We start from the raw sequence: 25,836 nt of genomic DNA, 5'->3' as shown, positions 1-25,836 counted from the left end.
CAATTCCTGGGTCGGGAAGATCCCCTGGAGAAGGGAGAGACTACCCACTCCAGTATTCTGGCCTGGAGAATTCCACGGAGAAGTCCATGGGGTCGCAGAGTCGGACACAACTGAGCGACTTTCACTTACTCACTCACTTCAGATGCTCTGTGTCATGGTTTGGTAATTCTTGTGCTGTTTCAAACTTTTATTATTATTGCATTTGTTGTGGTGATCACTGGTCTGCATTTTACTACTATGACTCACCAAAGGCTCAGATGAGGGCTAGCATTTTTAAAAATGTAGTATTTCTTTAGTTAAAATCTGTACATTTTTGTAGACATAATGCTATTGCACACTTAGACTACAGTGTAGCGTAAAGATTAACTCTTTTTTGGGGGTGGGGGCACTCTGGGTCTTCATTGCTGTGCACGGGCTTTCTCTGGTTGTGTTGAGCGGGGCCTACTCTTCGTTGCGATGTGGGGTCTTCTCTTGTTGCAGAGCAGTTCCTTCAGAAAGCTATTCTCTAAGTCTTCAAGTAGTTGCAGCTCTCAGGCTTAGCCGCCCCTAGGCTCGTGGGATCTTCCCAGACCTGTGATCAAACCCATGTCCCCACATTGGCAGGTGGACTTCCAACCACTTGGACCACCAGGGAAGTCCCTGACATGACGTTTATATTCTCTGAGAAACCAAGAAATTCGTGTGACTCCCTTTATTGATGTATTTGCTTCATTGGTCTGGAACTGAACCCGTGGTATCTCTGAGACCCGCCTGTGCTTATACTTGAAAATTATTTCCTGTCTACCTGAAATTCAAATTTAACCAGGGATTCTGTTTTTATTCGCTAAATCTGGCAACCGTAGTGACAGGAGGCCCTTCAGGGAAGCGACTCTAAGACACTGGGTGTGGCCCCCTGGTGGGGGCCCCCAGGGACCCAGAGAACAAGTCAACTGATGGGGGGCATTTCTGCTGGCTGCCAAGAGGGGCTCTAGGGTAGGGTGTTGGCAGGACAGCTCAGATGAGGGGAACTCTCCCATGGGGCTGGGCGCCTGTCAGATAAGGACAGTCTGTTCCTAGGAATCCACAGATTCCCACCGACGTCACTTGTGGGCCATTACAAGGGCAACGCGGCTGGCGTATATGGAAGGCTGGCTGTGTGCCCGACCCGATGCTGAGCGCTGCCCCCATGCCAGCCCATCCTTGTCCTCTCAGTTGCCCGGCCCCATGGGAGCCGTCAAGTCCCCAGTTTTACCAGGAGACTAAGACCCTGAGGCTGGCCACCCGCCCCCACACTGCTCCGGCCGAGACGCCACCTGGCCTTCCGTGACAGGTGTTGGGCAAAGAGCCTCTGTGCAGTATCTCCTCCCTCCCGTCCGTCCTTCCTTCCGTCATTCAGCCCCTCTTGATTAGAGCCCGCTCTGTGCCAGATAACACGACAGTATGTTAGGCACCCATGAACAACTGAATAGTAAAGTTGAAAAGCTAAGGTGTAACTCAGCCCTTCCATTTGCAATTGGAAGGTCTGAGGCCGGGAGAAGTGACTTGCTCAAGGTCACCTGGGCAAAACCTGAGCAGAGAATCAGCTTGGCGCTCTGGCTGCTGATTCAGCATCTCTGCCCCCTCCCCCATCCCCTTTCTTACCAAGCTACTCCCACTGCCGTCCACAGGGTCAAAGCCCTGGCATTCTGTGATGGGGCGGGCAGCAGATCCTGATGGGCTTGGGCAGGGGGGTGGGGGTGGAGAGGGGGACTGCTGGCCAGGGGCAGGTCCCGTGGGCTGGCCGGCCTTGCGCTGTCCCTTTTGCTCATTATTAAATAATGCTTCCTGATGGATGAGCCGAGAAGTGCTGTGTGGCGGGCTCAGGTGGCTCAGGTGATGGTTTTCTGGTGAGACTGATGGTTCTCAAAGGTCAAATTCAGAAAGCAATTCCTTGGGAAAATTGATCCCATGGATGCAGGAGAAGTGTCTGGGCCAGAGGTGCAGCCGGGAGCCTGGACCACCTGCCTCGGTCTAGATGCAGGCAGCAGCTGGTGTTGGGACAGGAGGCAGGAAAGGGAGTTTCTTTCTCCTGTGTTTCCTTGGCCAAAGTTGGGCCTCGGAATTGGTGATGGGCTTGGGAGGATCAGCCCAGCGGCCCTCCCCCCGGCCTTCATCATCCAGGTGGAATCAAGGTAAGGGGAGTGCCGAGAGACGCAAGGAGTGGAGTGGTGATGAAACCCGAGCATTGTACCCAACAGTTCTGGGTTCAAATCCAGCCTCTTCCACCCAGAGGCCTGGGGTGACTCGTGGCACTTGACCTATCACAGTCTTACTTCCTCACCTGTAGAGTGGGAAGAATGGTGCCTTCTGGGTTTTCACCGGGATCCAGTTAATAATGCAAGATTTTTCTCCCATTCTGGGTGTTTTTTCACTTTTTTCACTTTTCTGATGGCTTCCCCCTGAAACAGAGAAGTCTGTAATTTTGATGAAGTCCAGCATCTCTATTTTTTTCTTCTGTGGCTTGTACTTTCAGTGTCACGTGTAAGAAACCATTGCTTAATCCAACGTCGCAAAGGGTTAGCCCTGTTTCTTTCTCAGAGTTATCTAATTTTAACTCTTACATATAGGTCTTTGATCAATTGTGTTTTGTTGATGGCATGAGGTTGAGTTCTGATATCAGTCTTTTACATAAGGATATCTCACATGATTTGTTTACTTACTAATTTTTTTAAATGAATATGCTTTTAAACTTTGGCCTCACTTAGGCAATAATATTTCTGAGATTCCCAGGTTTGGTGAATTTCTCCCTTAAAAAATTACTGTGTAATCAAAGTGAAAGTCACTCAGTTGTGTCGGACTCTTCGCGACCCCATGGACTATACAGACCATGGAATTCTCTAGGCCAGAATACTGGACTGGATAGCCATTCCCTTCTCCAGGGGATCTTTCTGACCCAGGGATCGAACCCAGGTCTACCCCATTGCAGGCAGATTCTTTACCAACTGAGCCACAAGGGAAGCCCAAGAATACTGGAGTGGGTAACCTACCCTTTCTCTAGGGGATCTTCCTGACCCAGGAATCGAACCAGGGTCTCCTGCATTGCACATGGATTCTTTACCAACTGAGCTATCAGGGGAGAATCCCAATGAAGTCTAAGACTATATAGTCCATGAAATTCTCCAGGCCAAAATACTGGAGTGGGTAGCCTTTCCTTTCTCCCGGGGATCTTCCCAACCCAGGGATCAAACCCAGGTCTCCCACATTGCAGGCAGATTCTTTACCAGCTGAGCTATCAGGGAAGCTATATAATCAAAGCTAAACAAAAACTATTAAACTGTTCGGCAGTTCATACTCACATCTCTCCCAGCCATCTCGCGGGCTCCACTTTGGGAGATGACGCTGATCACGATGAACACTGGGACAAGGGAGAGTGTAGCAGGGGCTGATAGAGGCGGGATCATGAAAGGCCTGCCTGCAGAAGTGGCATTGGGCCTTGAACTTGGCACTCTCACTAGGTGTTAGCTTTAGGAGAAAGGAGCGGAGCCTGGCAGCGCATCCAGCAGAGGGAACAGCGTGTGCAGAGGTCCAGAGGAAAGCAGGATCTGAACCATGGGGGACAGAGACGTGGAGAGACATAGAGGGACACAGAGAGAAAGGCTTCACAGAAAGGTGAAGCCCCCTGCCCTACACACAGAGGCAGCATCACCCCGAGCTCCCTGCACAAGTCAGGACGTCTGAGAAGCAGCTCCATTGACTGGGTTCTGTTTCTGTGCCAGTCCTGGTGAACCTTCCCCCACGCCATGTGGGCTCCTCCTGGCAGCCCTGCCCAGCATGAAACTTCCCTCCACACTCATTCCAGGGCTCAACCAGGGAGGCAGAGAAGCCAAGACACCCTCTGGGAGATGAAGATGGTGGGAGGGGATGGCCAGAGTGGGGCAGGGCAGAGCCGGGTCCGGGAGAATTGTCTGGATTTGGATCTGGAGTGGCCTTTAAACTGCATGACCTTGGACAGGCTTCTCCCCACCTGTACCCCTCACCCCTGCCAGACCTGTCCAGCTCTCACATTCTGTGACTGTCGTCTATCGGCATTACAGTACACTTCTCAGATTCAGCTGCCTTTTAACAAATGTTTAACAAGCCAAGGTCAGTGTGATCACCCAAAGTTAAGACGGCAATCTTTTCTTTCTGTAGCTGATATCTAAAAATATCTGATCTTCGGGCCAGAGGCATGGTGTACATTCCTGCTTCCACACAGCTGGGGTATTCCTCTCCAGCTAGCTCCGTGGGATGTTAAATAGGGATTCAGATGAAAAAAATTAAAACCTTCCGAGGTCAAATATGTTTTGCCAGCAAACTTTAGTTAGACAAAGTCAGCAGTTTCTTTCCTGCAGGACTTGTCAGAGCCTTTGATGTGCTAATGTACACTAGGACTCTGGGTGAAAAAGCAAAAGTTTTTGCTTTTGCTCTGACTGTTAGTCACTCAGTCATTTCCAACTCTTTGTGACCCCATAGACTGTAGCCCTCCAAGGCTCCTCTGTCCGTGGGATTTCCCAGGCAAGAATACAGGAGTAGGTAGCCATTTCCTCCAACAGGAGAACTTCCCAAGCCGTGGATCAAACCCGGGTCTCTTACGTTGCAGGCAGAACAGATTCTTTACTGTCTGAGCCACCAGGAAAGACCTGGGTGGACGGGGCAATCAGGGAGCCGGGTAGGACAGCGTTAGGAGAGCATCATGTGTGTTGACCAATAAGATTCAAACACAGAATCTTTCTTTGCCATGGACCGTCTTTGGGTCTAATGTTTCTAGGAAGAAGGGTCCCCGGTGCCAACTGGGGCCTGCCCAACCCTCTCTGTGCGTTTTCCAGCAACGGGAATACAGTAGGCCCACAGTACCTGTGTGGTAGTAGATGGGGGCTCCAGAGAAACAGGGAACAGACTTTCTCAAGCTCCATTCATTTCAGCTTTGTGCTGCAGGAAAACTGACCGGGCCAGGGTGCAAGGAAGATGAAGTTAAAACAGCATAGACTTTAGCACCAGCTGATGCATCAGAATTCTAGTCCAGAGAACTCAGCGGACATCTGTGGACCCAGGAATTGAGAGTCATGAGCATCACATGTAACATGGAGTGATGGCTTCCCAAATAGGACCCGATAGACCTGCTTCTCCTCCTGAGAGGAAATACCTGTGTGAGCTCAGGAACCGGCCTGGCCTGATTTCAGGTTTTCAAATCTCATCTGTTTTCTGCTTACCAGAGTAACACCTGCTCACTGTGGAGGATGTAGGAAACATGCAAAGTGACAAAGAAGGAGACAGAAACCATTTGCAATCCCATCCCTTCCCTCCCTAGACAACCACGGGAGTACCGAGATGTATTGTCTGCTGGTGTTTCAGGTGTGAACTTACACACAGTCAGAAGCTGATTACAGTCTGATGCGTCTGTGCCTGCCAAGTTGCTTCAGTCATGTCCGACTCTTTGTGACCCTAGGGACCATAGCCCACCAGGCTCCTCTGTCCATGGGGTTCTCCAGGCAAAAATACTGGAGTGGGTTGCTGTGCCCTCCTCCAGGGGATCTTCCCAACCCAGGAACCATACCCAAGTCTCTTAGTCTCCTGCACTGGCAAGTGGATTCTTTACCACTAATGCCACCTGGGAAGTCCATAGTCTGACAATAATCTGCTTGGGCCCCCATAATGGAGTGTGGGGCTTTAATTACAAGCATTTATTTATTTCCTCACAATTTTGGAGGTTAGAAGTCCAGTATCAAGATGCCGTCAGGGTCAGTTTCTGGTGAGATCCCTCTTCCTGGCTTGCAGATGGTTGACTTATCACTGTGTCCTCATGTGATAGAGAGAACTCCAGGGTCTATTGCTCCTTTTATAAGGGCACAAACCCTGTGCGATTAGGGCCCCACCCTTCTGACCTCATTTAATTTTAATTTCCCCTCAAAGAACTCTGTCTCCAAATACAGTTGCATTGAGTGTTAGGGTTTCAACACATGAATTTCAGATTGACACAATTCAGTCCATAGCTCTATAATACATACCATTTGGTGTCCTACTTTTTTACAATCCATATTCTAACCTATATTCACCTGTTGGACTCCAGAGCTGGATATCTCTGAGTTCCAGTCCCAGTCAGCTTTGGGCAGCCCCGTGACTCTGGGCAAGATGCTTAATATCACTGAGCCTCCATTTCCTCGTCTTTAAAGTGAGGGGGACGGTAATACCAGCTCTGGTAGCCATTCAAAGATCAAATGAGATACCCATTGGCACACAGCAAACGCTCACTAATTTTGGTTTTTTCTTTTGTATTAGGAACATTCCCCAGGGCTTGAAATAGCCTCTGACAACAAAATGTTTAGTCACTAAGTCATGTCTGACTCTTGTGACCTCATGAACTGTAGCCCTCCAGGCTCCTCTGTCCATGGGATTTCCCAGGCAAGAATACTGGAGTGGGTTGCCATTTCCTTCTCCAAGGGATCTTCCCAACCCGGGGACCAAACCACATCTACTGTGTCTCTTGCATTGCAGGCAGATTCTTTATTGCTGAGACACAGGGAAGAGATATTTAATGGCTTTATAATACCCCATAGCATGATTGTGTCTAATTTCCATAACCATCCTGCAAGATGACCTGATGGCAGAGAGAAGTTACAAGAAGGAAGGTGGGGACTTCCCTGGTGGTCCAGTGGTTAGGACTCCGAGCTTCCGCTGGCAGCAGAGTGTGCAAGTTCAATCCCTGGTCCAGGAACTAAGATTCGTCAGGCCATGCAGCCCAAAAAAGAAAAAGTTCTTGAACTGAATAAAAATGAAAATGCAACATATCAACAGTAAATTATTTTTAAAAAATTACAGAAGGCGGCCCTGAGACTTCTGAAGCCAGCAGGCATCAGGTTAACTCAGAGCTGCGGGGCTGCTAGAAACCTGGCAAGCACCTCCCCGCCTTCGGGATCCTTGCCCTGGAAGGGCAGCCTCACAGCGGTGCTCCAGTCAGATGGAGACAGGGAGGTCAGGCGGGGGTGGGTCTGGCAGGACAGATTCATGAGGCGGGAAGATGCAGGAAGTTAAATATTCATCCTGTGGATAAGCAGAGGCTAAGGGGGAACACTCCGTCCAGAAGGAGCATCACTGAGTGGGAGGTGCAGTGTGAAGAGAAGGGGGAATTGTGAGCTGAAGAAGTGCTGGGTGAGCTTTCAGGAAACAGTCTTCGAGATGCTGGGAGCCAGTGGTGGGGAATGTTGCCCACGTTGGGCATCACTGGTGGGACGCAGGTGCCTCCATCCTTGTCCAGACCGCTGCCCTCTTCTGCCAGCCAGGCACGGCTTCCTGTTGCCGCCCCCCACCCCACCGTGCCCTGGCTCTGGTCTCCCAGACAAAGCATCCTCCATGGAGCAGCCACGATGACATATACGAGCCAGAGCAGGACACCTCTGACCTTCCCGGGGCTTCCAGAACAGAATCCAGCCTCTGTGTCCGGTCTGGCCTCCTCCTGCCCTCTCTTCTCATCCCATCTCAGACCTCATCGGTTGTGCTCTTCTTGGCCCAGGGGTGTCTTTCCTCATTCTTGTCTCCTCCAGAAGGTTCTCCCCTCTTTGCCTGAGTTACTCTTGGTGCTGTTGCAGGTCTCAGATTTAAATTGTTCTTCCTGGAAGCCTATCCTGCTCCCCGCTCAGACTGAGACCCCACCGTCCCCTCTCCTTTGTAGAGCACGTGGGCACCAGTGACCACTGACATGGATGTTATAATTAAAAAGATTGGCGCGATTATTATTTTAAGATTAAGTCTTTGTGGAGTTTTAGGTTTTAGGTTTACAGAAAATTGAGTGGGTTGCACAGAGGGCTCCTAATACCTAGGTTATTCACATCTTGCTTTCCTGTGATCCCTTTGTTACAGTTGATGAACCGATACTGATACGTCATCATCAACTCAAGTCCACAGTTGACGTCAGGGCTCTATCCTGATGCTCTCTGGGTTCTGTGGGTTTTGACAAATGCATAACATCATGGGTCCACCATGACAGTGTCATACTGATCACTCCACTGGCCTTAAAATCCCTTGGGCTCCACCTGTTAATCAGCCCCTACCCCTCCCCCACCACTGATTTTTTTTTTTTTTTTTCCTTGTCTCCCTGCTGGACGCTAGGCTCCAGCAGAACAAGGACCCCATCTGTTTTATCAACCATTGTACTTGCCATTCCCAGCTCAGAGTCTGGCACGTAACAGGTGCCCTATAAATATTTGTCTTTGCTTATTTTAATAAAAAGAAAATTCTACCAAACACGTTATTCTGCTTTTTACAAATATTGACAATATATCTTGGAACTCTTCCCATATCAGAATGTAGAGCACTCTCTATCTCTAACTTTTATTACAGAGGTTTTCCAACATGCATACAAAAATAGAATCTACTGTAATGAACTGCCACATACCTGTCACCCAACTTCAGCAATTAACTCATAGCCTTTCTCACTTTGTCTGCATTTCTCCCCAGGTTCTCCCTTCCTGTGTTATTCTGAAGCAGACCCCAGACATCAGATCATTTCATCTGTAAATATTTGTGTGTCTCTCGAGATAAGGACTTTTAAAAACATAATCACAATGCCATCACTGCACTTAATAAACATTAATTTAATATTGGGCTTCCCTGGTGGCTCAGACGGTAAAGAATCCACCTGCAATGCAGGAGACCCAGGTTTGATCCCTGGGTCAAGAAGATCCCCTGGAGAGGGGAATGGCTACCCACTCTGGTATTCTTGCCTGGAGAATCCCATGGACAGAGGAGCCTGGTGGGCTACAGTCCATGGGGTCACAGAGTCAGACACGACTGAGCAACTAACACACACACGATTTAATGTCACCAAATGTAGGCAGTGTTCAAGCTGTTTCACAAATATGCTTTGTTTATCTGAGTTTAGGGGTTGTTTGAACCAAGGCCCAGATGAAGTTGTCCTGCCCTTGGTTGCTTTGCCCTTGAGGTTTTTCTTAATCTGGGTTCCTCCTTCCTCTGTATCAAGTTTTGCTCCCCCCTTGCAATTCATCGGTCCTAGAAGCTGTCATCACTTCTGGATTTTGCTGACTGCATTCCCTCCTGGTGTTGTTTAGTATGTTTCTCTGTCCTCTGTATTCCCTATGAATTCATAGCTAATCCAGAATCTGCTCCAGAGCGTTGATCAGATTCAAGTTCAATTTGTCTTGACGAGATTGCTTCAGGGTGGGCTGTATCCTTCCACTGGGAAGTTTTTCTCTGGACATCTCTGTTGATGCTCTGTGCCCACAGCCATCCATTCAGTAGGGAATGCTGCATGACGACTTTCTAATTCTATCTTTCCTTCTTCAATTAGCAGCTGGACTGTTTCTATAAAAAGAAACATCCCCTCATCAACTGTTGGTTACCTGGAGGTATGCTTTATATAGGACACGCAAGACAAATGCTTGATTCTTTCCCTTTATTTACTGGTTTCAGAATGATGAGTTGCCTATAAATATTTGAATGAATGAATGAATAATATATGTGTGGATGAATTGACAGGGGTTTGGGAATCAGGGCTTCTTTCTGCCCTCAAGGGCACGGGTGTGGGCCACAGCCAAGAGCAGGGGTGCCACCTGGGGCCAGGGCCAGGTCCAGGTCCATGCAACCAGGGGCAGGTAACTCTTGCTACCTGTTAACCACCACAGTGATCCAAAGCTGCGTTACTAAAATACAGCATCTGGGACCACCCCGTGAGAGGCAGGAGCCAGGGGCAGACTCACTCAGAATGGTGTGTCGGGGGTGCTTGTCCCAAAGGAGAGTCTTGGCAGGTTGGATGGGTGGCCTCAAGGGTCCCTTCCCGGCCACCGCTGACACTCTCCCAGCCCTTCAGGGAGCCGGAGCAGCCGCCTACCCGCTCACTGATGCCTCACCCCCTCCGTGTCCCCCCAGGTGCAAGTGCAACCTGCACGCCAACCTGTGCTCCGTGCGCGACGGCAGCCTGCAGTGTGAGTGTGAGCACAACACCACGGGCCCCGACTGCGGCAAGTGCAAGAGGAGCTTCCGCACGCGGTCCTGGCGCGCCGGCTCCTACCTGCCGCTGCCCCACGGCTCCCCCAACGCGTGTGCGTACACAGGCTGGCCACCGCACTCGGCACCCCCCGCCCCTCCCCACCTCAGACCAGCAAGGCCGTGGGCTCCCCCGACCTTCAGCCTCAGGAGCTGTGGATCTCATCACGAACACACATGCACACACACTTGCACAAAGATGTGCACACAAATGTGCGTGTGTACACAGACACACATGTGCAAACACATGCACACATTCACACAAAGGTGTGCACACAAATATGCACACGTGTACACACATGTGTGAACACACATTTGCACAAAGATTTGCACACACAAACATGCATATGTGCATGCATAGACACATATGTGAACAACATGCACACACTTGCACAAAAGTGTGTGCATAAACATGCATGCACAGGCATGTATGAATGCATGCACACTCACACAAAGATTTGTACACATGAACATGCACACACCCATGCACAGACTCACATACACACATACACAAAGGTGTGCACATACAAACATACATGCATACACACACATGAACACACACAAACATGCACATGTGCATGCACAGATACATTTGTGAGCACATGCACAGATACACAAATTTGTGCACACAAACATGCACACACTGACACGCATTTGTGATCACATGCATACACACTTGCACAAACAGGTACACTCTTTTTAACCAAGCTCCTAAGTGCCAGGCCTTGTCATCAAGGCCCTCTAGCATGCCTGCATCCTGCTGGGAACCTGAGATGAGCTGACTCAGCATCCTTCTCACTGACCTTCCCCTTCATGACCCTCAGGCAGGAGAGAAGGCCCACAGGGAGTCAGGGAGGGGTGGGCAGGGACCCCTCCCTCCAGGCTGACCGTGAGGAGCAGCACCATCCCTTGTAAATGTCCCAGTGTTTACGGGACATTTACAGGTGCCGCATGGCACCAAATGCTACCGAGTCCCCCCTCAGCCCTCCAGGTGGCCCCTGGAAGTCGGTCTCCTGTTATCCCATTTTACAGAGGGGTCCTCCGAGGCCCTGGCCATGCCGTCTGCATGGTCCACTCCTCTCTCGACTCAGTTCCAGAGTCCATCCTCAAGGTGTGCCCTCACACACCTGACTCGTGAACACACTTTCCCCCCGTCATCCGTCCCTAGCACAGTCCCTGGGTGTCTCCTTGAAATTGAGTCCCAGGGAGCCCCCAGCTGTTGTGGATAAGGGCCCAAGCTGGTCCCGGGTGGGCTCTCCCCAGCCAACCCCCCGCCCCCCACCCAGTCACTTGCTGACACTCGGCCAGTGCTTTGACAAGGAGGCTGCACCGGGTACTTTATGTACAGCTTCTCTGCCCTCTGATTACCCCTCAGATGGTATTTTCATTATGATCCCACTCTCCAGATGAGCAAACTGAGGCCCAGCGACCCTCGCCCTCCTAGTTAGCAGCAAGTTAAGCGCCAGCACTGGAGCCAGTTCCTAAGCCAGGCTGGGCTGCTGGGACTACTCGGCCCGCCCCTCCTGGGCACACTCTCTGGAGCCCATCCACTGGCACCCTGCAACCGAGCAGTGAAAGCTTTATGTAACGTAACTCGAGGCTGATCAAAGCCAGAAGCCTCGTGATGAGGCTGTGACAGTATGTCGTGTGTGTGCCTGGCATGGCTCTCGAGGCCTTTGAAGGGTGACTTACCGGAGTCGCAGCCCCCACGCGGGCCTTCAAAGGCACAGAGAGTGCTCTGGGCAACCACCCAGCCCCACCCGGAGGATGTCAACCCATCTTTGTTGCCAAAACCAGTTCTTGAGTTGCTGTCACCTCCCTCTGATTCGCAGGCTCACCTCCCTTCAACTGTCCTGCTGCCCCCCCACCCCCTCTCTGGGCCCCATTCTCCTCCTAGAAGGATCTGTGAGATCCCCCGGCACCCACAGACCGACACCCTTACCTGCAGGTCATCCTGTGGGCCCCCAGGCGCATCCCCCCAGGCACCTCTCACTGTCCCGCCCCCTGAGTCACCGGGAGAGGCCCACACCCCAGCAAGCACCCTGGGGCTCCTCACGCCCCATCCTTTGTCAGGACCGCCTGGAGGGGACACTGTAGCCCCAGCTCCTTGCTCCTGAGACTGATGACTACCACCCAGCTCAGACCGTGCCCTCGGGCGCCTGCAGTCCCAGAGCACAGATGCACACAGACAGAAAGGACCAGGTCAGAGTCAGGCCTCTGCCACTCAAAACTGTGAGGCCTCGGACAAGCCATCTCTCCCTCTGAGCCTTTTGTTCATTTGTAGAACCAGGACCCTAGAAGCCTGCCCTAGGGCTGTTGTGAACTGTAGCCTGCCAGGCTCCTCTGTCCAAGTCTGGAATTCTCCAGGCAAATGAATCCTGGAGTGGGTAGCCACTTCCTTCTCCAGGGAATCTTCACGGCCCAGGGATCGAACTTGGGTCTCCTCCATTGCAGGATGGATTCCTTACAGGGAAACCCAAATTATAAAGTGCAAGTATTAGTCGCTCAGTTGTGTCCGACTTTTTGCTACCTCACTAGGCTCCTCTGTCCTTGGAATTTCCCCAGGCAAGAATACTGGAGTGGGTTGCCATTCCCTTCTCCAGGGGATCTTCCAGGGATCGAACCTGGGTCTCCTGCAGTGCAGGCAGATTCTTGACCATCTGAGCCACCAGGAAGCCCTGAGCCCTGAATGGCCCGGGTGGGGGCGGTGCTCAGCGCGTGACAGCCGCTGTGATCACCTGCCCGTCAGCCCCGCAGGCACCCCTGCGTGTCCCAGATGGGAGCAGGCACGGCGGCTTCCCCCTGTGGCAGCATCCATCAGAGCCTCCAGTAAACCAGTCTGCCCCTGTGGCTGGGACCCTCATGTTCTCCGACACCCCATTGCCCCCCAGAGAATGACCTCCCACCTCTTCGTCTTGCACTGGAGGACCTGAGAGTCTAAAGTCAGACGAGAAGGGTGCATGTGAGGCTCCCAGCGGAGGCTTATCAGCAGGTCCCCTGATGGGGTAAGTCACAGCTCCGAGACTCAGTGGACTCAGAGCAGCCCTTCCCTCGCAGGCACGGGTGAGGGTATAGTGGAGAATCAGACCCAGTCCCTGCATGGTGAGGTGCCCTGGCCCCCCTGATTTCCTGTCCCCAGCCCTGCCACCCCCTCCTTACTCTTCTGTGACCCCCCTCTTTCCGCAGGTGCCGCCGCGGGCTCCGCCGTCGGCAGTAAGTACACACCGGGGCCACCCGTCTGGGGAAGGTGCCTGGGGCCCTTGGTGCCCGAGCCTCTCTGCACGTCCTGGAAAGAGCAGGAGAGGAAAGACGGGACTTTCCTGTCCTCCCCTCCCCAGGTCCACCCCCTCCTCCCATCCATTTGCTTCTTCGCCCTCGTTCCTTCCTTCCTGTCTCACAAGCCCTTCCCTCCAGCTTCTTGACTGGTGCTGCTTTGGAAAGATCCCCTTGTCCCACCCCCGCCGGGAACCCCCACTTCTCCCACTCCTGCCAGCCAAGAATGGGGGTCACCTTCCTTGACCGGTGGCAGAAGCCACCCCAGTCTGATCACGGGGTCTGGCCTCCCTCTGGGCAGCCCACAGCCATCACCATGGCAGCTGCTTGCCCGTGGGGAGTCTGGGCGAGGTGAACCACGATCCCAGCTGCAGGGAGGCTGGGGGAGGTGACCCAGACCCCCATGTGTCCAGGTCAGCTCAGGCCCCAGAGTAGTCAGACTGTCTGAAGGAGGGACTGGGCGTCCCAGGAATTCAACAGGGAATGTGAGGGAGGGTGGGAGGGGGTGACTGACCGACTGTCGTTAAATCATCATCAAACATGCACGGTGCTGGGCATCAGCTAAGTAGGATCCTCATACTATCTCATTCCATCCTTGCAGCCAGCACCCCCAGGTGGGTATTGCCATCTGCTCTCAGATTCAGCAGGAGAGAACTTGCCAGAGTCAAACAGCCAGCCAGCGGCAGACCCCAAATCTCAGGCTTCCAGGGGCACCACCCCACCTCCCGCCATGGCTCTTTGGGGCCAAACTCAACCCTCGTGGGACGCCAGTGGGCAGAGAGGGGCCAGAGGAAGCTGGATTTAGAGGGGACCCTGGTCCCCTCAGTGGGATAGTAAGCTGTTCGTCTGCCTTGGCCCCCCGCCACTGACCCCCACCCGTACCCTCTCTTGCTTTTCTCATCTCTCACCAGGCATCAGCAGGTCCCGGAAAGACCCTGTCCCCAAAGCCCCTGTGGCCACTGCGGCCATTAGGGGGGACCCTGCTACTCCTACCCCCCCAACATCCACTGCCTGGGCCCCTGGGGCCCCCAGCACCCTACAGCCCACAGGTGGGTGCCCAGCTGCCATGCCCTTCCCCACTTCTTGCCCCGAGTCCCTACCCCTCTCTGCAGTGTGGGGGTATCAGCTCTGGGGAGGGCAGGGGCTTGGCTTTTAGAGTAGGGGGTGCTAGATCCACAGTCGCAAGAGCACGGTGCCTGGAGGCCTCCAGGCTGTCTGGACCTCCTGTTGCTGAGGTCCAGCCGGGGCACCCAGAGCTTGCGGCAAGCCCCTGGGCCCTCTTCCTCCTGTGACCCCCTCCCCAGGCACTGCTCAGCATCACCCAGAGAGCCCAGGGAGCCAGCCCAGGCCCTGCCCCCACAGCCATGCCAGCCCCCCGGCCCTGCCCCCGGCGGCTGACCCCTAGGAGATGGACAAGGCAGGGTTAGCTGAGCAAACAGACTCCTCAGATCAGCAGGGCGGAGGGGATTGCCGCCTTGAACTGCACAACCTCTGAGCTGGGCTTTTAGACTGTGGACTGCTGGGCCTTTGGGGGTGCAGAGTGCGGGGCAGGGCCAAGCTGGGGGTGTGTGGGAGGCTTGGGTGCTGGGGTGGCCCTCTGGTCTCCCCGGGGGGGGGGCGGGGGGATCCCGCCAGATCCTGCCTTCTGGGAGTGCCAGGAGTTGAAAGGACTCACCCTCCCCCAAGGGTAACAGGGAGATGTGGTCAAGGTCCCTGGTTCCACCATCCGGGGCCGGGTGCCCCCACTGTGCGCCCCCACCCTGTCCCACCCCCTCTGCAGTGAGGAGATGGCAAGGTGGGGGTCTCCTTACTCCTCGGGCACTGCCATGACCCTTCCTCTCTCTGATGCTCACGGACCCCTGTGGGGTGGCATTTAGAGTAGGCAGAAGCCCCTCCGTCAGCGGGGAGGCGCCCCCGACTCTCTGGCCTCAGCTTATTGTGGGGGATGGGGTTCAGCCCTCTCCCAGCCACAGGCGAGTGCCTGCACCCAGCTCCTCCACGGGACCAGAGGCTGACACACCACATGTCCTTTCTTTCTGTCCCCCTCCCTTCTCCACGGGAGGCATTTGTCCGGGTGGGGCAGGGGAAGGGGCCTGGGAGATCCGAGGGTTTCAGGCTGGCCTCCTGGCCCAGGAATCGCTTTGGGTGGAGGACACGGGTCACTGGGAGTCCAGGCTCTGGACGTAAGTTGGGCCAGCCTCCTGAGACGTCGCACTTTTTTTTCTCTTGCTGAGTCTGTGACGGGCAGACAGGACCAAAAATAGTCGTGGTGGGTGCCATGTCTGCCTGCAGGCGGTGATCTCTCTGGGTGGGAGGCCAGACACACACATGCACATGCACACACACACATGCACACACGCACACGCACATTGAGGAACCCGGACTCCACCTTTGGAGCTGCTTCTGACGCGGGACACGGGGTGCCAACTGCAAAGCTAGGAATTAAGGAGAGTGTCAGTCAGGCCAGTGAACCTGGATGAGGGGAGGTATGAATCGTGAGGGTCCCCAGGACTCTGATGGAAGAAGGAGGCATCCTTCCCACCCTTCCCTCCCTGGACTGTCGGACATCCAGAAAAGTCAGGGTCCTCTTTGCCTCTTGAGCCCAGGGCTGGGCTGGAAGCCCAGTCCGGAGCGGCCCATGGCTTAGGGGTCATCAGTCCTCTCTAGCACCTGAAGCCCATGCCTGGGCCCCCGTGATGCCCCCCACCCCCTGCCACTGATAGTGACATTCACTGTGGCGGGTGGAGACTGGGTGCCTCCCGGGCCAGGAGCTTGTAGTGGATTCCTGGTCCGTAGCCCCAAGAAATGGGGACTGGGATTTTCCTAGTTTCCCCAGGTGAGGATATTAACACTTAGGAAGCAGCAGCTGGGTTTTTATGGTATGTAAATGATCCCTCAATAAAGCTGTTTTCAAAAGAAAGACGTAGTTGCTCAAGGGAACAAGACAGGTCCTGACCTTGGGGCTCACCGACTCCTGAAGCTTCCTGCCCGCTCAGCTGCCCAAAGCCACCGTCCTGAGACCTTGGGGAGCTGTGAGGTGGTGCTGCCTCTAAGGCCAGGTTTGCACGGCTCCCCAGTTTTGAAGGAACAGACGGGCATCCATCTGGCCTTGGCAAGCAACACGAGTCACTCTGAGAAGGCTCTTCCGGCACACCTGAGCGCATCCCTGGAAAGTCCAGTCTTTCCCACCCCCAGGCCGCCAGAAAGGTCCTGATTCTCTCCAGGCGCCTCCCAACAGGTGCTTCGGGCTCTTTGGCCCGAGTCCAGCTGGGCCTGTGGACTGTTGGCCCGCATGTCTCTCCCTGCTGTCAAGCTGTCCTGAGGGCGGGGGCTGCCGGCAGAGAGGCTGTTCAAGACCACTAACCCTGTCCCCAGTGAGGCTGCGGTGGGGTGGCGGGAGCGAGCCTGCAAAGCACCATGCCTTCAGGGCGGGTTTATCGCAGCCCTAATTAAGCCCTTGCCAATTTGAGTCCTGAGGCCTCTTCTCATTGAACATCTCATAAATGTCAATTTCACATCCAGAGGCTCCCGGCTCCCAGCTGGAACATCCCCCGCACTTTTTAGCTGGTAGATTTTCTTTCTCTTTCTCCACCAACTGGCATCATGCGTAATCCCTTTAAGAAGCAGAAAATATCCGATTTCTCCCCTTGTCCCTCTGGGTTTGTCCTTTGAAATTCGGCGCAGAGTGATTCTTCAATTACTCGTCTTGCCAGCCCTGCCCGCACCGCCTACTGTGGGTCCAGTTAGTCCCAGAGAAGGGCAGTGTGGCGCTTGGGGGCTGACTCATATTGGGGTCCCTGGGTAAGATGGGCCCAATCTAGGGCTCAGGGAGGATGCTCCGGTCGCTGGGTTGGGGTTGGACCGGAAGCTTTCAAGGACCCTCTCTGGGCATGTTTGGTATCTTGGCCAGAAGACACACACGCCCTTTACAGCCATTGGCCAGAGACCCCGATACAGGACTCCATCTAACTCCAGCCTTCATTCAGAACGGAAGCCACGCAGGGAGGGAGCTCCAAGGATGAGGGATCCCACTGAAGAAAGGGCTGTCCAAAGTATGCAGATTCTCAGGCAGGGGTCCCTGTTCCATCCGGCATCCCTGCGCCCTTCACAGGCTGCCTTAGCATAGATGCTGCCTCTCCTATAGATTTGAACCCAGTTCCATTTGGCAGCTGTAGACAGAGCCGCTTCTTAGAGTGCTGCTTCTGTAAGGCGCCTGCAGGGGTGATGCCTCAGGAGGTCCCCGGGACAGCCCCAGCCCCTCGCGTGACTTGGTTTCTCCTCTTCTCTCCCCCAAGAGTGGAGCAGGCCGTCCACCGCTGCCCCGCTCTGGGCGAGCGCCCCTTGGCCCCAGGTGTCCTCCAGTGCAGAAGGTATGGGGGAGGCGGGGTGGGTGCTCCTGAGACTCTGCAATGGAGGGATCAGGGCCATGGGGTGGGAACCCCGGGTGGCAGGGTGCCCCCGGGGGCGGAGGGGAGGGGCCTCGGAGCTCTACTCCGCACCCCCAACCCCACCTACTTAGCCAGCATGACCTCATCACACCCGACCCCTTGCAGTCCTGCACCCGAACCCCCGAGGGCTCCCAAGCCCAGTGGATACCCTGTCCTAAGAACAGTAATGCCCTGGGGCTCAAGAGTCAGAGAGGGCTTCCTGCAGGGGCTTGGCTCCTGGGTCAGGAAGATCCGCTGGAGGAGGGTATGGCAACCCACTCCAGTATTCTTGCCTGGAGAACCCCATGGACAGAGGAGCCTGGTGGGGCTCCAGTCCATGAAGTTGCTTCTAGAGGAAGGGGGAAGGTAGCCTTCCAGATGGCAGGACCAGCTGCGGCAAAAGCTTGGCTGTGGGATGCCAGGGAGCGGTGGCTTCACCAAGCGGGACCTGGGGAGGGCTTGGGGGTTGCGCTGAGACCAAGCCCAGAGCCTCATTCTCCCATTGCATTGGAAAGAAACTCGTGTGGGCTCGAGGGCTCGTTTGCACTTATAATGGACACACCCAGGAAGCATACAGGGTCTGCCTGAGTCTCCAAGATGGGACACTGTCCCTGGTCCCCGCTCACTGTTCCCTGGGCGGTAGGACCTGATGCCTGGCTTGGGCGGCAAGCCCACCCGCACCTCCATTTCCCTCCCGCGGGCTGTGAATGGTGAGCAGGGCTTTGCGCGCCCCCTGCTGGTGAGTGGTTCCGGAGGTAGACACAACTGGGGAGGGTCCGCGGTTCCCCGCAACCTGGAAATCTTGAGTCCGGGGTCGTCCTCCCAGCGGTGGGAAGCCGGCTGGAGCAATCACTTCTTGGCCCTGGGCCGACTGGGGCACCACGGCCTCCCACGGAGAAGCCGAAGGGACCGTGGAATGCTCCCCCACAAATAAAGGGCTGGGGTTCTGGGCAGTCTGTGCTGCTGGCTAGATGGCTCCTGCCAGTGGAAGGCAGAGGAGTCACTCTGCCTGGAGCAGGGAGCTTGCTTCAGAAAGGAAGTTCTCAGTCATTCAGTCATGTCTGAGTGACTTCATGGACTGTAGCCCACCAGGCTCCTTTGTCCATGGGATTCTCCAGGCAAAAATACTGGAGTGGGTTGCCATTTCCTCCTCCAGGGGATCTTCCCGACCCAGGAATTGAACCTGCATCTCTTGCTTTTCCTAGATTGGCAGGCAGGTTCTTCACCACTGAACCACTGGGAAAGGAAGGGGGATGCCCAAATCTTGCATGCCAGGTTCACACTCTGGACTTGACCCTCACAGAAGTCTGGAGAGGAGCAATAGTTCAGGGTGTCCAAAGTGGTGGTTTTCAACCACTCAGCAAACCGTCCAGCTTCAGCAAAATGTTTAGCGTAGCGTGAGAGATGTCAGAGAATAATGTGGGAGGATTAATCCAGCCAAATTGATGGTAGATGGTCTCCGAGGGGGCACGCCGGGTTCTGCATGCCACTGGTGGTGCTGTGTCATCTCACATCTGAGCAGGTGACAAAGTTGCTCCAGAGCTCGCCCAGGGCACCCTGGGAGCCTCTACTGGGCTTTATCTGGGCAAAGACAGCCGCCCTGGGCAGCTGGGCCACGGCTGATGAAAGAGCTTATTTCTCATCTCTCCAAGCTGCGGGCACCTCCGCTGTTGCCCCCGCCCCCGCCCCTGCCAAGGCCTCCAAACTTTTCCAGCTCAGGCCCAAATCTCCTCAAGTGATGCCTGTTGAAGAATTCGAAGGTAAGAGGAAGGCCCTGGGGTGGATCAGCCCTCCTCCGGCATTTCTCCCCCTACCTCCACTGGAAAAAAAAAAAAAAAAAGTGCCAGACGAGGACCAGTGATGTCCGGCTCAGAAAACCCTCCCAGAGTAGCTGGGTCAAGGTGAGATGGAGCCTGTCTCCCCTCCAGTCCTCCCTCCCCAAGGGAGCTGGGGGCAGGCATGAGTCAGAAGCACAGTGGGCAGGCACAGGGCAGGCAGAACAGCTGCCAGAAATAGCCTGCCCTGGCTCCCCTGGGAGGTGTGGCCCAGGGGCTCATCTTGGCGGAAACAAGACTGGGGACACGGGGTCACCGACAGCGCTCCTTGGACACCTGGAGGCTGTCTCACCTTCTCACTGTCCCTGGAGGGATGTGACAGGAACAGGAGGCCATGGGGCAGGAATGCCACCCAACTCCTCCTGGGCACAGCTCAGAGGTTCTTTTCTCCAAGGCCTCCCGTGTCCTTGGCCCTGACACCTGGTCAGCCCTCCCCCTGCCGTCACAAAGGGAAGAGTGGCTCCCCTGGAGAGACACAGATGCTCTCCCACAGAGCGCACCCTTCCTTGTTCAAGGGGGTGCTGCACCCCAGGAGGGGGCGCCAGGGGACGGCCCCCATCTGTGGCAGGGAAGGTGACCCTCCTCACCAAACTCTGCCCCCTCGATGATGCCATGGGAGCCACCTCCAATCCCTGGGGGCCTCACCTCTAGGGGTCACAGGTGGCTCCAGTGAGAGTCAGAAGCTGGGCCAGGGCTGGCCTTGGAGGCCAAGGCGAGACACTCAGGGCTCAAGCCTTAAGGCAGCATTCGCTGTCAGGGTCATGCCAGAGCAGGCACTCTGCTGCCAAGCACATCAGCAGAACAGCTCAGGCTAATGGGAAAGGGTCCTGCAGGTGGCTATTTCCTTCAAAGCGTCTTCCAAAGCAGCACGGGGAGGAAGTTCCTGGTCCTTTCCACCTCTGGCGTACATGCATGCGTCTACCCGTCACTGAATCACTGGGATAGCGTGGTGAACGCCATGTACCCAGGCACCGCCCTCCCTGAGCTCACCAGCTGGTGGCATGACCCATCCTCCCTGCATGGATCATTTCTAATCACCCCAGCATCCCTCCGGAGAGCGCTTCACCCTGGTACCCAGCCAGGGCTTTAGCGCGTGCTGTCCCTGGTCCCTGCCCACGGGGCCAGGTGGGAATTTGTGGGCCGGGCCCACGCTGGTTCTCATTCGGGTTCAAAGCCAGCAAGGCCATCTCTCCCCAAACGGTACAGGAGTGTTGGAGGCCCGGGGCACCTTCCTGTGCCAGGTCCTCCCCGCCCCGCCTCAGTTTCCCTGACTGCATGGGGGAGGGGCACAGGAAGGCACCGTCTCCATTTGCCCTCTGACCCTTGGTGTTTCTCACGCCCGGCCGGCCCAGACTGCGAGTGCTATGGCCACTCCAACCGCTGCAGCTACATCGACTTCCTGAACGTGGTGACCTGCGTCAGCTGCAAGCACAACACGCGGGGCCAGCACTGCCAGCACTGCCGCCTGGGCTACTACCGAAACGGCTCTGCGGAGCTGGACGACGAGAACGTGTGCATCGGTGAGCCCTCGGCTGGCGTGTGGGGGGCGCGGGGGCGCAGGGCGCCAGAGCAGCGTTAGATGGAGGCTGGAGACCCCTGCATCGGAACCCCCTGGGGAGCCTGGTGGTGGTCATTGTTGTTCAGGCGCTCAGTCGTGTCCGACTCTGCGACCCCACGGACTGCAGTACACCAGGCTTCTCTGTCCTTCACTAACCCCTGGAGTTTGCTCAAACTCATATCCATTGAGTTGGCGATGCCCTCTAACCATCTCATCCTCTGTCAGCCCCTTCTCCTCCCGCCTTCAATCTTTGCAAGCGTCAGGGCCTTTTCCAGTGAGTTGGCTCTTCACATCAGGTGGCCAAAGAACTGGCACTTCAGCTTCAGCATCAGTCCCGCCAGTGAATATTCAGTGTTGATCCGGGAAAATTCCAATTCCAGGGCCCACTCCGGCTGGGTATCTCTAAAGGCAGAAGCCTCCAGAATCTGCTCTGTTGATAAGCTCCCCATGTGGTTCTCCCCGCAGGCACTGGAGTTTCAGAACCACGTGTTCGAGCCAAAGACAGGGTCTAGGGCTTGCCTGGCTGTGTGGTGGTGGTGGTTTAGTCCCTAAGTTGTGCTTGACTCTTGCGACCCTGTGGACTGTAGCCCACCAGGCTCCTCTGTCCACGGGATTTCCCAGGCAAGAATACTGGAGTGGGTTGCCATTTCCTCCTCCAGGGGGATCTTCCCAAGCCAGGCTATGTGCGTTTCAGCAATTCTCTTCCCCTCTCTGGGCCTGTTTCCCTGTTAGTAAAGTGGGAGGTGGATCAGATCAAGGGTTTTTCAACCCTTCTTGGGGAACTGATGCTTTTCTTCAAATGAATTTTCTTTTGTGCTTTATAAGCGCTCCACCCCCCAGTGAGCAAATGGTCTGCTTTCTTTACCCTCTGCGCCAGGCCTGGCTTTTGCAGTAAAGAAGGAAATAAGTCTACAAGCCTGGGCCCAGGCAGGGGCAGGCCAACCCCAAAAGTGGGCCCCATGGCCTGCAACCGGCACCCACTAGACTGGAACGCTGTCTCCTGTAGAGGCCAGTTCTCAGCTCTGGGATGCCCAGCGCCCTTGGGAACTGCACTGTCCATAGCCCGCCCAGCAGGCCGGCCCTGGCTGTGCAAAGCTGCAGCTGTCAGTCTGAATTATGGCAGCGGCCTTCAGATAATTCCATCAACTCTCAAGTGATCCCAAGGGAACCGTGCAGCCCATGTCACACTGGCCAGTCGCGGGGGACAGGGAGGGGCCTCTGGATCCGATTAGAGGCGGTCCTCCCCGCCCCCAGCACCGCCTTTTTCCTTGCCTGTCTGCCTCCACCCCCGGCCCAGCACTAGGCGACAAGGACACCCAGCGTGGGGGCGTTTGCCTCCCCCAGGGGGCAGAGGCCCCAGGAAACAGACTGGGAAGGGGCAGGGTGAGGCTGGAGGCCCTGGAGGAGAGCTGTGGATGCCCGCTACACCTGCCCGTCACACAGCCCGCGGGTCAGATGTCAGGTGGCCTCGGTGAGGCCCCGCCCACCTGTCAGTCACCGCTCTTTGAAGCTGAGCTGGATCAGCGCCAGCCCCAGTTACAGAAGCGGGAGACGGGCCCAGAGAGCGGAAAGGGCTGGCCTAGGCCACGTAGCGCCAGGGCCAGAAAGAGGGGAAGGGGCTGCCTGGATGGGAGGAATTGCCGTCTTCCCTCGCGATCTGGACACCCCAGGCAGCCCTCACCCCACCGTCCAGCCGCAGATGCGGAGATCCGATGGGGAGGGTGGCGGGGTCTGGCGAGGTGGGTCCGTGCGGACAGCGTCCACAAGTCACCCTGATCACTCGCCGTGCGACTGTCGGTCCAGAGTGTAACTGCAACCAGATCGGCTCCGTGCACGACCGGTGCAACGAGACCGGCTTCTGCGAGTGCCGCGAGGGCGCGGCGGGGCCCAAGTGCGACGACTGCCTCCCCACGCACTACTGGCGCCAGGGCTGCTACCGTGAGTGCGCGCCGGCCGGTGGGAGGACCCGGGGCTGTGGGGCCCGGGGCGGGGCCTGAAGCTGAGGGGCGGGGCCAGTAGGTGGGTGGGGCCTGATGCTGCCGGGGCCAGTAGGTGGGTGGGGCCTGATGCTGCGGGCGGGGCCAGTGGCTGGCGGGGGCCTGATGCTGCCGGGGCCGGTAGGTGGGTGGGGCCTGATGCTGTGAGGCGGGGCCAGTAGGTGGGTTGGGCCTGATGCTGCGGGGGGCCGTAGGTGGGCGGGGCCTGATGTCAAAGGCGGGGTCTGGGTGGTGGGCGGGGCCTGATGCGACTGTGGAGTAGGTACCAGGAAGGGAGTTGGAAGGAAAAGTGGAACTGGGAGTTGGTTGGAGTTGGCAGGAGGCGGGAGGGCTTTCGGGGAGGAAGGGAGGCTGTCCAAGGAAGTGATGGGCTGGCGGAGACCCGATGTTAGCCACGTGAAGAGGGTGGAAGGGCGCCCCAGGTACTTGGACCGGCACCTGCTAAGCACTGGATGCGCGAGAGCAGGTGCGTCTGAAGAACCACCAAGGCCAGTGCCCGGCGGCAGGGGCGGGGCGGGCAGGGAGGCAGGGGCCAGGGCTCGGCCCTTGAAACCATGACCGCAGGGACGGCTCGCACCAAGTCCGCCCTGAGCCTCCAACACCGCCTGGTCCCGGCCGCTCCCCCAGGATTCGCACGTCCCAGGCGCAGAAGCTCCAGCACGGGTGGTGGTGGTGGGTTCGGGGTGGACCAGACCGCCGCCCGCCTTAACCGCCCCTCCGCCCCGCAGCCAACGTGTGCGACGACGACCAGCTGCTGTGCCAGAACGGGGGCACCTGCGTGCAGAACCAGCGCTGCGCCTGCCCGCGTGGCTACACCGGCGCGCGCTGCGAGCAGCCCCGCTGCGACCCCGCCGACGACGAGGGCGGCCTGGACTGCGACCGCGCGCCGGGGGCTGCCCCACGCCCCGCCACCCTGCTCGGCTGCCTGCTGCTGCTGGGGCTGGCCGCCCGCCTGGACTGCTGAGCCCCGCGGAGGGCACCCCGGGCAGGGTGGGGGCCAGTCCGCGCGCCCTGCCGCGCTCTGCGCCCCTCGCCCGGAGAGCCGGGGGGCCCCGGGGCCGGCGTCCGAGGCCTGGCGGTGAGAAGGGTGCGGCCTGAGCTGCTCCCAGGTGCTACTCAGCAGAGTCCTCCCGCCCCGTCCCCCACCCCACCGCAGTCGCACCTGCCCTCGCCCCTGCACAGCAGCGGGGGACGCTGTGGGGTCCTGGTCCCAGCGGCCTGCGATTTTGGTCTTAGTTTTTCTTTTGTATTACCCACCGCCCCTTTCCTTTTTTTTTTTTTTTTTTTGCCGGCGGTGAGACAGAGGGTGGGGAGAAACGCTGATCATCCCACACCCTCAGATTCTGCCTCCTGCCACACACACGACTGTTGCAGACACCCCCAACGCCTGTCCCTGGCTCACCACCAGCCAGCGGACCCAAAGTCCAGTTGCCTACAACTCTAGTCGCTGACGATTCTCTGTTCTAGTCTTGGTTTTCCTTTGCAACCCACCAGACCCCAGGCCTTTCCAGAGGTCTGGTGACCAAGGAGTTCACTGTCTGGGGGAATGCAGTTAAGACAGACGGTTGGGAGGGCCGGACACTTCCTTTTGTAGAGAACTATTTTTGTTTGTATTAACTGCCCCTATGAAGGAGGGACTGGGCTGGGATGTTGGTCACCATGGTGGGTGGTTGATGGTGTATAATCTGACAGTAAAGAATCTGCTCACTGCTGCCTCCAGGGCCTGTGTTCTTTCTGCTCTTTTTTTACCCAGCAAGTGTGGAGGTGAAAGGGGAACCTACAGAAAAGCCTTAAAGAAACGACTTCACTTTCAAGGCCCGTCCCTTCCCCAGGCCCCTCTGCGAATGACAGGCAGGCGTGGCCAGCAGAGCTGTCTCACTACGTGGCCAGGCCTGGCCCTGCAGTGACCGATGTTCCCCAAACTTGGGAGGTTGTCTCCCTCCTTTCCCTAAAAAGAAAAAAAAATCCAAAGTGTATTGGCACTTTTCCTTAACTGTCTTCAAATTTAAAAGCACATGGTAGACAGGGATTTGCTGAGAAGTCCCAGTGAAGGGACTGGCAGAGCGCGGAACAGGGCTGGACGCCAATGATTCTATTTATAAACCGGTGTCGGAGCGGGTATCAGGCCGGCTGGACCCTCAGCCTCAGGCCCAGTGTCTGCAGCTGGGGCCGCGGCCTTCCGGCGCCCCCTGGTGGCCAGATTCCAAGATGGGCACAGGCTGAGGGAGGCGGAATGACAAAGACCCACAGCCCACAATCCTCCCCTTTCATCTCCCTCTTTCCCTCCCAAGCATCAGTAACGGGACGGCCAAGGGGACCAGGGACAGCCTGGGAACTGTGAAAGGAAGCTCGGAAGAAAGGGGTCCCTCAGCTTAGCCCTGTGCTTCTGAGGTGCCTGTTGGTTTCTCTCTGGTCCTTGGGAGTTGGACTTCCCTGCTGTTTCTCAAGAAGGTCTGACTTTCCCTGGCCACCTGCTTACTTCTCAGCCGCCTCGTTAGATTCCCAGCCCATGGATCAGGTTCCGGTTCCTTGCTGTCCCTACGGCCTCCCCACCGCCCCACCCCCACCCCCACCCCCGCCCCCCACCCAGCACCTGCAGTTACCCTCTGGCCGCAGCCGATCTTTCCAGGCTGGGACATTTAACATAAAACTGTGTTCATTCCTCCTGCAAGTCCCCAGAGCAAAGCTCAGACGGAGTCTAACGAAACTTGCCCTTGCAGATGACAAGAGATACAACACGGCCACAAGGGATA

At 56.3% G+C, this 25,836-nt stretch overlaps 1 protein-coding gene across 2 annotated transcripts in view; it reads left to right on the top strand.

Moving 5' to 3' along the window:
• The window catches only part of NTNG2 (netrin G2), a 71,975-nt gene extending 47,928 nt beyond the window's left edge, over positions 1 to 24,047 (top strand). Inside the window, exons 6-13 of one of the 2 annotated variants that reach the window (XM_061154344.1) lie at positions 9,877 to 10,049; positions 13,180 to 13,206; positions 14,178 to 14,315; positions 17,562 to 17,636; positions 19,346 to 19,453; positions 20,881 to 21,048; positions 22,890 to 23,024; positions 23,812 to 24,047. In XM_061154344.1, coding sequence (XP_061010327.1) covers positions 9,877 to 10,049; positions 13,180 to 13,206; positions 14,178 to 14,315; positions 17,562 to 17,636; positions 19,346 to 19,453; positions 20,881 to 21,048; positions 22,890 to 23,024; positions 23,812 to 24,047 — 1,060 coding nt within the window. The remainder of the gene's footprint in view (positions 1 to 9,876; positions 10,050 to 13,179; positions 13,207 to 14,177; positions 14,316 to 17,561; positions 17,637 to 19,345; positions 19,454 to 20,880; positions 21,049 to 22,889; positions 23,025 to 23,811) is intronic. The other variant, XM_061154345.1, reaches the window with a different exon arrangement.
• Positions 24,048 to 25,836: the final 1,789 nt, after the last annotated feature.

The sequence above is a fragment of the Dama dama genome, chromosome 11, assembly GCF_033118175.1.
Source record: "Dama dama isolate Ldn47 chromosome 11, ASM3311817v1, whole genome shotgun sequence".
NCBI lineage: Eukaryota > Metazoa > Chordata > Mammalia > Artiodactyla > Cervidae > Dama > Dama dama.
The sequence above is the reverse complement of the archived record's forward strand: the minus strand, read 5'-3'. Positions and strand labels throughout refer to the sequence as shown.